The sequence below is a fragment of the Carcharodon carcharias genome, chromosome 26, assembly GCF_017639515.1.
Source record: "Carcharodon carcharias isolate sCarCar2 chromosome 26, sCarCar2.pri, whole genome shotgun sequence".
NCBI classification, from domain to species: Eukaryota; Metazoa; Chordata; class Chondrichthyes; order Lamniformes; family Lamnidae; genus Carcharodon; species Carcharodon carcharias.
Genome location: NC_054492.1, coordinates 33,734,039 through 33,745,886, shown reverse-complemented (window position 1 = coordinate 33,745,886; position 11,848 = coordinate 33,734,039). Strand labels below are relative to the sequence as shown.

The following is an 11,848-nucleotide window of genomic DNA, read 5'->3' as shown; positions in this document are numbered from 1 at the left end:
TTATAATGCTAAAAATGCTTCAGTTGACCTAGTTATTACCAATGCACTTTCCTGCCCTTCTCCACATTCCCCAAATATGACAATGACATTAACTTATGTATCTATAAACAGGTGTTTGTACTGTCTCTTATCTTATAAGGCTAAGCTGACAGCCTTGAAAACCAGGGACTGAGAATCATAACATAAATGCAAAATACTGTGGATGCTGGAAACCTGAAACAAAAACAGAAAATGCTGGAAAAATTCAGCAGGTCTGACAGCATCTGTGGAGAGAGAAAAACAAAGTTAGCATTTTGAGTCTGTTTCGAGCTCTGAAGAAGGGTCATATGGACTTGAAATGTTAACTTTGTTTTTCTCTCCACAGATGCTGTCAGACCTGCTGAGTTTTTCCAGCATTTAATGTTTTTGTTTGTGACTGTGAATCATAATCTGTTCTCAAGTCTTAAAATACCAAGGTTCAAATGAATGAGTTTCCTTCTCAAGTTGGAGGCAGCCACCAGTGTAGAATTGTACATATTTTGAATTTAGTGAATGAGACCCTGTGCCACAAAGACTGCTGCTGGCATCATGAAGTGACTAAATACAAATTTACTCAACAGTCTATCGTTTACTAACCTACTGACATGAGCAAGCTGTGGTTCATTCCACATGACAGATAAACATTATTGGATGCAGCATAAATACAAGTTGAATAGTTTTGCTTTTATAATGGATAAATGTATCTGAATTGCATGACCATTACAATATTTGACTGAATTTCTAAAACAGCTTTGCAAGTCACAAGGGCTCAAAAATCTGGATTAACTTCAATTTGAATCCTACCTTTCACTGGATATAGTTTTAATAGTCAAAATTGAACTTTAGGCCTTTGGTTTCCTCACTGCAAAGTAGCTGGTACTGACTCAAGGGGATGAAAAAACACTTTTGGGAAACATGTACAGCTTAGTATTGAACCCAGAGGCAACAGTGTTTGGTTCAACCAGTCAAGAGGAGTGTTGAGAATATAAAATCAGTATGATCGGATATCAGTTCATTCAAAGCAAAAATGTAATGTGGTTTATCTAGTGCTTATGTACATTATTCATAGGGAGAATGATTTCTGGTGATACGAACTGGGTAATTTTGTTTAAATACATTGGTTTAATGATTTAATAATAAATATATTTTCTGTAGCGTGCTAGAGAGCAATTAAGCCTTTAACTCAAGAATCTCTGATAAGAGCCAAGTTGACTCTCTGACCAATGTTATACATCTAGGAAGCATTGAAACCCCAAATCATAACAGGATGTTCAATAAAATCTCATGCTTATCTGCTGTTGGTTGACAGACTAAATATCATACAGTTTGGAAATGGACAATGTAGGATGGGTCTGTTTGGTAATGAAAAGGGATAAGCCATCAGTTGTTCAACATTGGATAACATGGGTTTCTCAACTTTGTTCTCTTCTGATGGTACTACAACTCCACAGACAGCAACTGCATTCTTGTATCTCACAGGCCATTCCCACATAATGGATGTTAGTTGGCTGCAGAAGCTATTGGAAAGCGATCAGAGAGGGGAAGGCAATGATTTTTCCATTTATCCCTAGGAACGCAGTGCCCAACTGAAGCATTTCCTATTGCTTCTCTGACTGAAATTAGCTAACTCAGCACCAATCAGGAGTAAACCTAGGAAACAGTTTTATAGTACTGACAGCAAATAAGCTTTCAGGACTGATCATGAGTCAGCAATGTAACAAACCTCTCTGCAACTTACACTATTTCTCATTTCTTTGATTTGAGCATATTAAGGGCTATGCATACACAAAATATCGACCAGGCAACAGAATAGGCCATCAATCAGAATAAGAGGATTTAGGGCTAATTTTATACTAGCTGGAATGACTGAGCATATACAAAGTTCTCCAGTGGAATAATCTCTATATAGGTCAGCATTTATAAATGGAGAATACATAACTTTTTAAAAATTATTTTTCAATAAATGTAGATCTATCCCACATTTATGCCATGAATCAGTTGCAGCAGCTTCCATGCCACTGCATTTGCAAAAATTTTACAAAAAGGTAGAAATTTATGGGTTCAAATGGAAATTGTTTGTGATCATTTTATTTCAAAACAATATTTATCGGACTGTGTTTTTCTTTTAAAAGGCTAAAATAGTGATCAAACATTGCAGTAATAAGTGCCATGGAAATGCAAACAATTGAGTTTGAGAGAGACTCATTCCAGTGGCAAGTTGCACCACAGCTGCAGATCATACGGCTCAACTGTGAATCTGGGCTACCTGTCAAGGAGGAGCAATCAGAAGTAATAAAATAACTTTGCAAGAGTTTTTGCTGAGTGAAAATTCTACATTTTGTTTATCTAAAAAAACAAAAGCCAATGGAAGTCTTCACTTCGCAAATTTATTTTTTTTAACTTAAAACACTTTGCTGCTTTTAATCTGATCAAATGACCAAAACTGGATCTCTTGGTAGGGCAAAAAAATAAATGCCTTTTTTCATAAATTAAAAAATATATAAGAGAAGGCACAATTTTTAAACAAATGAGCTCCTGCAAAACACACAGTTAACTTCTGGGAACCCTAAATGTTGCTCATTTGCTCAAACCTACTGGTACCAGATATAAGTGTGGTAACAGTAACTCTTATATCATGTTCTATTCACTACAAAACTGTGTTGTTGTGCAAATGTAGTGAGTCATCATTTTGTGTGTGCTCCAAGTTGCTTTTAGTGGAGAAAGGCATAGAAAAGGGTCTTGCAATCATTTTTAAAGAGTTGTGATAAAAGAGTATAATTCTGCTGGTTGAACTACATTAATAGCAGGGATTAGTTTTAAGGTAGTCAGAACCCAGATCAGGAATGTAACGATGATAAAAGGGCTAAATGATTGGAGAGAGAGTTTGGCAAATCAGGTCTGTGCAATAGTTAATCACTGAGGTCCGAGCAGCTCTGGTCTCCAGCTGCTGTGCACTGGGGCTTGTTTTTCTCCCAGTGACAGATGGCATTTGTGTATTCTACAATAAGCTTATCCATCCAAGTTAAAGGTTTTGGAAAGAGCACTGCTCCTTCAAAGAATCCAAGGTGACCACCATGCAGAGTTAACACAAACATGACATTTTCTTTTTTCTCTGAAAAGAAAGAGAGAGAGAGAGTGAAGTTAGAAATTGCCAGTTATTCATCGACAACTTGCTATACAAAAGTAAACACTAACATGAGCTAGTTCAAAACATTTGCAACCTTGAGCCTTTGTATGATTGTATGTAAAGAATTAACTTGGTTTCATATTGGCTTTATAGCTTCCTTGATGGTTCAGTTGGTAAGTGCACTGGTTAGTGAAGTATGGAGCCATATCGACCATAAAGATTTAAGGTTCAACCCAATTCTGGGTTGAATAAAAACAAAAAAACTGCGGATGCTGGAAATCCAAAACAAAAACAGAATTACCTGGAAAAACTCAGCAGGTCTGGCAGCATCGGCGGAGAAGAAAAGAGTTGACGTTTCGAGTCCTTATGACCCTTCGACAGAACAGTTCTGTCGAAGGGTCATGAGGACTCGAAACGTCAACTCTTATCTTCTCCGCCGATGCTGCCAGACCTGCTGAGTTTTTCCAGGTAATTCTGTTTTTGTTCTGGGTTGAATGAGTTGGTTTGAGCCTAGGGAATGGTACGGTTGTTACAATGGGCCTCAGTGCCCATCTGCTGGGAAGGAGGGGGCAGGGGAGAGAGACGAAGAACAGCAGGAGAGAGGAGGGGGCAGGAAATCAGCAAGAGTTCGTGATCACTATCAAGTGACCTTTTCCTGGAATGCTCACATGTGGATGTTAGGTGAGGACAAGATTAGACCTGGTTGTGATGTCCACACCACAACAGTCAAATGTTGCAATCCTATTAAAGATGTAAATTAAATCTCCACTAATGTTCTGCAGTTTATCAAGTGACAGCTATTTAAATAATCTAATTCATCTGAATCTCTCTGATACCCTACAAAATTAAACATAAAACATTTCTATTTAACTATAAAACTTGCCCTAGCTCATGAATACATACACTTTAGAGTATAAAGGACAACAGTGTCAGTAAGTGCAGTGTATTTGCTCAGGAGATGGCGCCGTAGCCAAATATTTACCCAGTAGCACCTGCCGTACAGCTCATTAAACTGCAGCATCGCTTCATAGTCAATCGACATACTGTGAGTACAAGGTAACCAAACAAACATCAGAGGGCTTCTGAACTCTCCACTGCTGAATGGCTTTTTCACTAAGCAGGCCATGTTTTCTCGTACATAACAGGAAATCAGCAGCTTGACTGATGGTGCTAAGAAGCTTCAATGTCTTTTACGGTCTTCTGCTCCGAAGGGAGGTTTATATTTACATCAGGCAAAATTAAATTAGTAGATGAAAGATCCAACCAAAAGCAAAAAAAATATATTTTCCACTAACTTTCAACAAGGATAAAAATACATGTTTGTGCTACACTTGCCAGCGTTTTTATCCATCAGCATACTGCAGGCACACCAAACTCAACACAGGGGCCTTATCTGTTTCTGATTTCTAGAGTTTTCGAGCAATTTTGTTTTACTAGTCTATAACAATCATTGATATAAAAAAAATGGTGATTAGGATAAATGTTTTTACAGATTACAATAACCTTAGAATCCCAGAGATTGCCCCAATATTATTTTGGGGTGAAAAACAAACTAAAACAGATCTTTATTGCACTGTAGTCGCTAATCTCAAATCAAAGCCTTAGCTTGCAACACTTTTTCATATTGCCCAACTGCAAATCAAACTCTTAGACAGTGCTGCCAAGGTGAGAGGTATTTAACTGTTAAGGCTGCTCCTTATTTCACAAATATATTGGCAGCTTTTCCAATTTGTAAAATTGTTTCAATTCTGACAGGTGGGGAGTGAAAATATATTTCAACTGATCCCGAGCACTTTTTTAAACTAGCCTGCACACCCCAGTGGAGGTATACTCTTATGTCACGTCAAACGCATGTGGTATAGCAGGACTCTCCTCCAGGGATAGCTACACTAATCCCATGACAGGTTTATGGAGTTATTTTGTTACTCTGCACTACTGTAGAATAGAAACTTCAACATAACTCACCCTGGGACACATTTTAAACAGCAAGTTTAACCTCTTGTTTAGAATATTTTAAACTCAAAAGACAGCATCATTGTACAATAAAATGTGCTGATAAGGACCACCTTAAGGTGGAGTTTACAGCAGGATTGTCTCTACTCGCAGGATCATTGTCGGATAAGCCTGCAGCCTGTCAGCAATAGAGACAAGAGCTCAAAGTTAATTTGAGCATCACCCTCAAACGTGAGTCCATGCTTGAATTCAAAGTTTAGGGCTAGTGCCCTTAAACTACATAAAATATTGCTTTTTTGTTTGTGAAGCTGAGGAACAGGAATATACAACCTGAGCCTGCTTCACCATTCAGTTAGATCATGGTTTATCTGTAACTCAATTCCATTTATACACCTTTACTCAATATTCATTTTTACACTTTTCCGACCAAAAATGTAACACTCTTAAAGTTTCAATTGATCCAGCATTCACTGGCTTTTGGAAGACCACGTTCTAAATTTTCCATTACACTTTATCAAGTGTTTCCCAATTCTACTCCTAAATGACCTGCCTCCTATTTTAAGATTATACTCTCTTGTTTTGGATTCCTTGAACAAACAAAATAGATACCTTGTCCCTATTGAATCTCAAATCTTTTTAAACACCTCAATTAAGTGACCTCTCAATTTTGTAAATTTAAGAGAATACAAGTTTAGTTTGTGTAATGTTTCTTCAATGTAATCCTTTAAACCCAGTATCATTCTGGTAAATTTGTTCTAAGGCTAATCAATATATCTTTCTTCAGGTTTGGTGCCCAAAACTCAAGGCAATACTCCACATGCAGTCTGACCAAGGCTCCGTACAACTGAAACAGCACTTCCTTAGTTCTGAATTCTGGCCCCATTGAGATTAAGGCCAGCATTCCATTTGATTCTTGATTATTTTTGTACTTGTGCACTAGCTTCCAGAGGGTTGTGCTCTTCCATGGCTCTTAGTGTCTCATCACCAAGAAAATATTCCAATTTGTCTTAGATTCAAACTGGATGACCTTGCACTCTATATGCTATAGTTTTGCCTACTTAGATAATCTATGTCCTTTTTAACTTCCTCTTCCATCTAAATAATTTATTGTGCCTTTGTCATGACAGCAGTTCACAGCCCCGAATTACTTATGGGCATATTGAACTTTTTAAAGGAAGATATATGTTTTTTTTTAAAAAAAGACATACAAGCAAGAGCTGGCTGAGAATGTAAAGTAACCACTTTCTGGAAAATTTCTAAGTGGATTACACTTGACTGACTAATCCAACGAAACTCTGGAATGTCACTCTAGGTGTCAAGACCTACTTCTGACAGAGACACCTGAAATACAAAAGATTGAACTTTAATCTCCTGTGATTGCAGAGACAATGGAGACAGGCTACCACATCTCAGCAGTAACCATCTCCTGTTGAGTTATCTCTCAGAATATGGAAATGATTGGAGTTGAAAGAAAGCAGAGTCTGGGCAAAAAGCATATTTGCTTTTCCCTTCCAGGAGTACACAAGAAAATGGGTTAAAAGGCTAGCTGCAAACCAGATCGGGTGTTCTAGTTCTGGTATGCTAATATGTGCTGTGAAGGTCACAGCAGAAGATCATCAACTAGATATCCCTGCAAATTTGGTAAAAGTCTCTCTGGCTGGAGGCATGTCAGCAAAGCCACAGTCAAGGAGGAAACAAGACAGCTCATTCAGCTAATCTGCAGAACCAAATGACTCCAAACCAACTGTTCAACTGCCAAAGTCAGCTCTACCGGAATCATCCAACTTAACGGCCGCACCGTTTTACCATCTACTCCTCATGGACAAGCCAAAGATTGATTTATATATCTTTTTAAACTTTTATTTTTGGACTCAATTTCTCATTTCTGATCTGTGCGGATGTGTGTTGCACTTTTATTATTTTTTTCTCCTCGAGGTTTTAGTAACTAATAAACTTACTCTGATTCAAGAAAGCCTGGTTAAATTGACCCCTTCTAAGTCATAAATACAGTTGCACTGGGAAAAGGTACCCACGAGGAAAAGGATCCCTTTTGAATTAACCTTGTTGCAACCAACCAAGGGGGTTGAATAAAGGGGAGCCAGCTTATTCATCCTCACCCAGGAGCATAGCAAAATTGGGGTCCCGCTTGTGAGGTTAACAATTTGGGGTACGTCATCTGGGATCATAAATTGGGGGACTTCGTCTGGCGACTGGTCGAAACACCTTGTAACTTAGTGCTATCTGCAAATTTGAATATATAACTCTGTTCCTTCATCCAATTTATTAATATACATGGTGAAAAATTAAGGCCCTAATACAGATCCCAAGGAAAACACCACTTGTCACATTCGGCCAAAAAAACTTCCCTTTATTCCAGTCTTTGCCACCTACCTCCCTGTACAAGTCACAACGTTATCTTCAGTTCCTTGTGCTCTCAATTTTTGAGAAGAATTTCTTGTGCAGACCAGAGACAATTTCCCTATCCATCAAGTGCCACAAAAAAAATCAACTAAATTAGTCAGACAAGACTGACACTACACAAATCTATGTTGACTCTCTTGGGTAAATTGACACTTGGTCAAATGGTCAGTCATACTTGTCCGATGATACATTTGAGTCACTTCAACAGACAGGTTTGTAGTTCACTAGTTAGTCTCTCCCTCCCTTAATTTTTTTTATTCGTTCATGGGATATGGTGTTGCTTGTTAGGCCAGCATTTATTGCCTATCCCTAATGGCCCTTGAGAAGGTGATGGTGAGTTGTCTTCTTGAACTGCTGCAGTCCACGTGGTGTAGGTACACCCACAGTGCCACTAGGGAGGGAGTTCCAGAACTTTGACCCAGTGACAGTGAAGGAACGGCAATGTAGTTCCAAGTTAGGCTTGGCTTGGCGAGCATGACATTTGTAATTTTCTAACCCAAAAGGCACAATTTCTGAATCCACAGAATTTTGGAAATTTAGGATTAACACATCCGCAATTTACTCATCCAATTCTTTTAATACTCTTTGGCATTCACTTTCCTTCCATCTCCCAACCCCTACCTGAAACAACCTGGAATAAAAAACTTCAACAGCACAGGTATAACTGCTTCACATCCATGCAAAATCAATAGTAGAATTCCAGAGCCAAGTCATATCTCATTCCTGAAAGTATTCACTGTTCACACAGGTTCAATGAAGTACATCTCCACTTCATAACCTAAACATGAGTTTTCTATTTTAGTGCTTTATGAAAACAGATGCTCCCATCTGTGCTCTCAAAATACTTAGAATTGATTGGACACAAGCAGAGTTCTCTGCTGTTTTTTAAAGTGTGATTCACAGCACACAGATTCAGGTTTTGCTAGCTATATAGCACACTGTGCAACTATCAGTCTCAGACTTGTAGTACACCATAAACATAGTAAAAGAGACACTCAGCCAATGGCTAAGAATTGAACAAATTCATTCCATTAGTGCAAAGAAGAGGATTTCACGGCTGCCAAACTTCTCTGGTACTCAAGAGCATACACTAATCAATTTTGCTGCAGTCCAGAACTATTATAGTTTAGAGGTACACACCATGCTGATCTCATGCTTCAATCTGTAACAGCTGAAGAGACTTTCCCATAACTACTTTTGTATTAAACTAGCTTTTAAAGCCTAAAAAATCCATGTGTTTTATTGCTTACATGCCTCCTGCTAGTGTTTTGTACTTCAAATTGTGCTCCAGACAAAGTCATTTATCGTCCTTCTTTGGCCCCCCCAGTTAACCCTGGTCACATATTAATTTAGTGAGGGCTACTGACTAAGATATGGTTACTGAAAGTTAGTTATGCTTGATATCTGGTTTATGGAACATTAGCTAATCTATTCAGTTCCATTTTTTGCTCTGCTGCATCCATTTCAGGCATATTTCATTGGCAGAATTCAACACAGATGAAAAACATAACTGACTGCTGGGTGTTAAAAAGTGGAACAAGGTAACTCAAACACAGGTCATGCCATCCTGAAACCATCTTCATTCTTATAAAGTAAAAGATGTGTGTTGAAAAAGGTTAACGGGGCAGCTAGTTTCAAGATGACATAATTGTGGAGTTATCTCAAGTGTGAATATTGCGAGTGCTGATTCATAAACTGCTTTGATATTTCAACGGTACAACATGCTCCAGATGCAGAGGTCTTACACAGCTGGTAGTGATATGGAATACAAGCTTGCCAGATTGCTGGATCTGTGCACTTACTTTTTATTATTTGAATATATTAAGGACGACTATAAGTCTAACTCAATTTTAAAACCATAAACTCTGTTGGTGTATTTGAAAATAAATTTTCTCAATATTAGAAAAATATTTAATCAGCTTTTAAATCCCAGAAATGGCATCAACAAAATCAAATATCCCAATCTTCAATGATTTGCTAGACTGAAGATCTAAACCCTTGTCTTCTAAGTTACTCAAAAATAGCTCCCACACAATTTCTTTCCATACTATGCTAAAACATTAAGAGTTAAGTTATGCATTAGGTAGATAATTAGCACTACTTCTGAACTGCTAGCATTTGCACCATGCAATCAATAGAAGATATGCACAGGCCACGACAGTAGGAAAATCAAACTAACTTTAAGCATGGTGCCATCTTTGTATGGAAACAATACATGTATAAATTACATTAGTTCAGAAAACAATGTTGAAAAGTGTTGGGCCTCTATCAATTCAATATTACAGCCTCAAATTATTTTGCACACTATATGTACAGAATTTGTAAATAATGAGGACATTTCTGCACTTCCCTCTAGCCCAAAGAAACTCAACACTGCAATGAATTGTATAAAATCCTTATCCCTCATTCTCTTATGTGGTGCTTCAGGCTACCTAAGTAGCTTTAACTCAAGACCACAGTCTAATCAAAGACTCTTAGAAGTCTTTTAACAGGTAAGGCCTTTTGGAATCCTCACTTGATTTTCTTGGAAAGGTTTTAAAAGTGGGCTGGAAAAAGATATCTGGCCTCATCCATGGCTGGGGAACTTGACATCCCACATTCCAGTGGAGTGGGAGTTTGAGCTCACAGCCCTTTGTTCCATGGCAACAGGCCTGCCATGCTTACCATCATTACTGTTTTTTCATAATCCCCAAAATACGGTTGGATTTTAAAATGATCACAAGTTGAATATGAGCTAGGCAGCACCAAAACATTTTGGCATTTAGGTTTAAAGGGAGATGTAAATTGCTTGAATCCAGAGGATGAGCTGGATCCAGAACATAGCTGCAACATTGTAGTCACTTACATCCATAGAACACTACAGCACAGAAAACAGGCCATTCGGCTCTTCTAGTCTGTGCCGAAATATTATTGCGGTTAATCTCATTGACCTGCACCTAGTCCATAATCCTCTAGACCTCTCCCATCCATGTATCTATCCAATTTATTCTTAAAACTTAAGAATGAGCCCGCATTTACGTCAGATGGCAGCTCGTTCCACACTCTCACCATTCTCTGAGTGAAGAAGTTCCCCCTAATGTTCCCCCTAAGCCTTTCCCCTTTCACCTTAAAGCCATGTCCTCTCGTGTTTATCTCTCCTAATCTAAGTGGAAAGAGCCTACTGGCATTTACTCTGTCTATACCCCTCATAATTTTGTAAACTTCTATCAAATCTCCCCTCATCCTTCTACACTCCAAGGAATAAGGTCCTACCTAACCTGTTTAATCTTTCCCTGTAACTCAACTCCTTAAGACCCGGCAACATCCTAGTAAATCTTCTCTGCACTCTTTCGATCTTACTGATATCCTTCCTGTAGTTAGGCGACCAGAACTGCACACAATACTCCAAACTTGGCCTCGCCAATGTATTATACAACCTCACCATAACATCACAACTCCTATACTCAATACTTTGATTTATGAAGGCCAGTATGCCAAAAGCTTTCTTTACAACCTTGTCTACCTGTTACGCCACTTTCAGGGAATTATGTATCTGAACTCCCAGATCCCTTTGTTCCTCCGCATTCCTCAGTGCCCTATCATTTACTGTGTATGTCCTACCTTGGTTTGTCCTTCCAAAATGCAACACCTCACACTTTTCTGCATTAAATTCCAACTGCCATTTTCTGGCCCATTTTTCCAGTTGGTCCAGATCCCTCTGCAAGCTTTGAAAGCCTTCCTCGCTGTCCGCAACGCCTCCAATCTTAGTGTCATTAGCAATCTTGCTGATTCAATTTACCACATTATCATCCAAATCATTGATAAAGACAACAAACAACAATGGTCCCAGCACAGATCCCTGAGGCACACCACTAGTCACAGACCTCCAGTCTGAGAAGCAATCATCCACTACCACTTTGTCTTCTCCCACACAGCCAATTTCGAATCCAGTTTACAACTTCTCCATGGATACCAAGTGTCTGAACCTTCTGAACTAACCTCTCATGTGGGACCTTGTCAAAGGCCTTACTAAAGTCCATGTAGACAACATCCACAGCCTTTCCTTCATCTACTTTCTTGGTTAAACCACCCCCCCACCCCGAAAAACTCTACAAGGTTTGTTAAACATGACCTACCACGCACAAAGCCATGCTGACTATCCTTAAGCAGCCCTTGGCTGTCCAAATAATTGTATATCCGATCTCTCAGAACACCTTCCAATAATTTACTTACTACTGACGTCAGGCTCACTGGCCTGAAATTACCTGGTTTATTTTTGGAGCCTTTTTTAAACAACGGAACAACATGAGCTACCCTCCAATCTTCCGGCCCCTCACCCATGGCTAAGGA

General features: G+C 38.7%; 1 protein-coding gene across 1 annotated transcript in view; it reads right to left on the bottom strand.

The window, feature by feature from the left end:
• Positions 1-683: 683 nt before the first annotated feature.
• Positions 684-11,848, bottom strand: part of LOC121270001 (monoacylglycerol lipase ABHD2-like) — a 77,216-nt gene continuing 66,051 nt past the window's right edge. Inside the window, exon 11 of the mRNA XM_041175242.1 lies at positions 684-3,130. Coding sequence (XP_041031176.1) covers positions 2,928-3,130 — 203 coding nt within the window. The 3' untranslated portion in view covers positions 684-2,927. The remainder of the gene's footprint in view (positions 3,131-11,848) is intronic.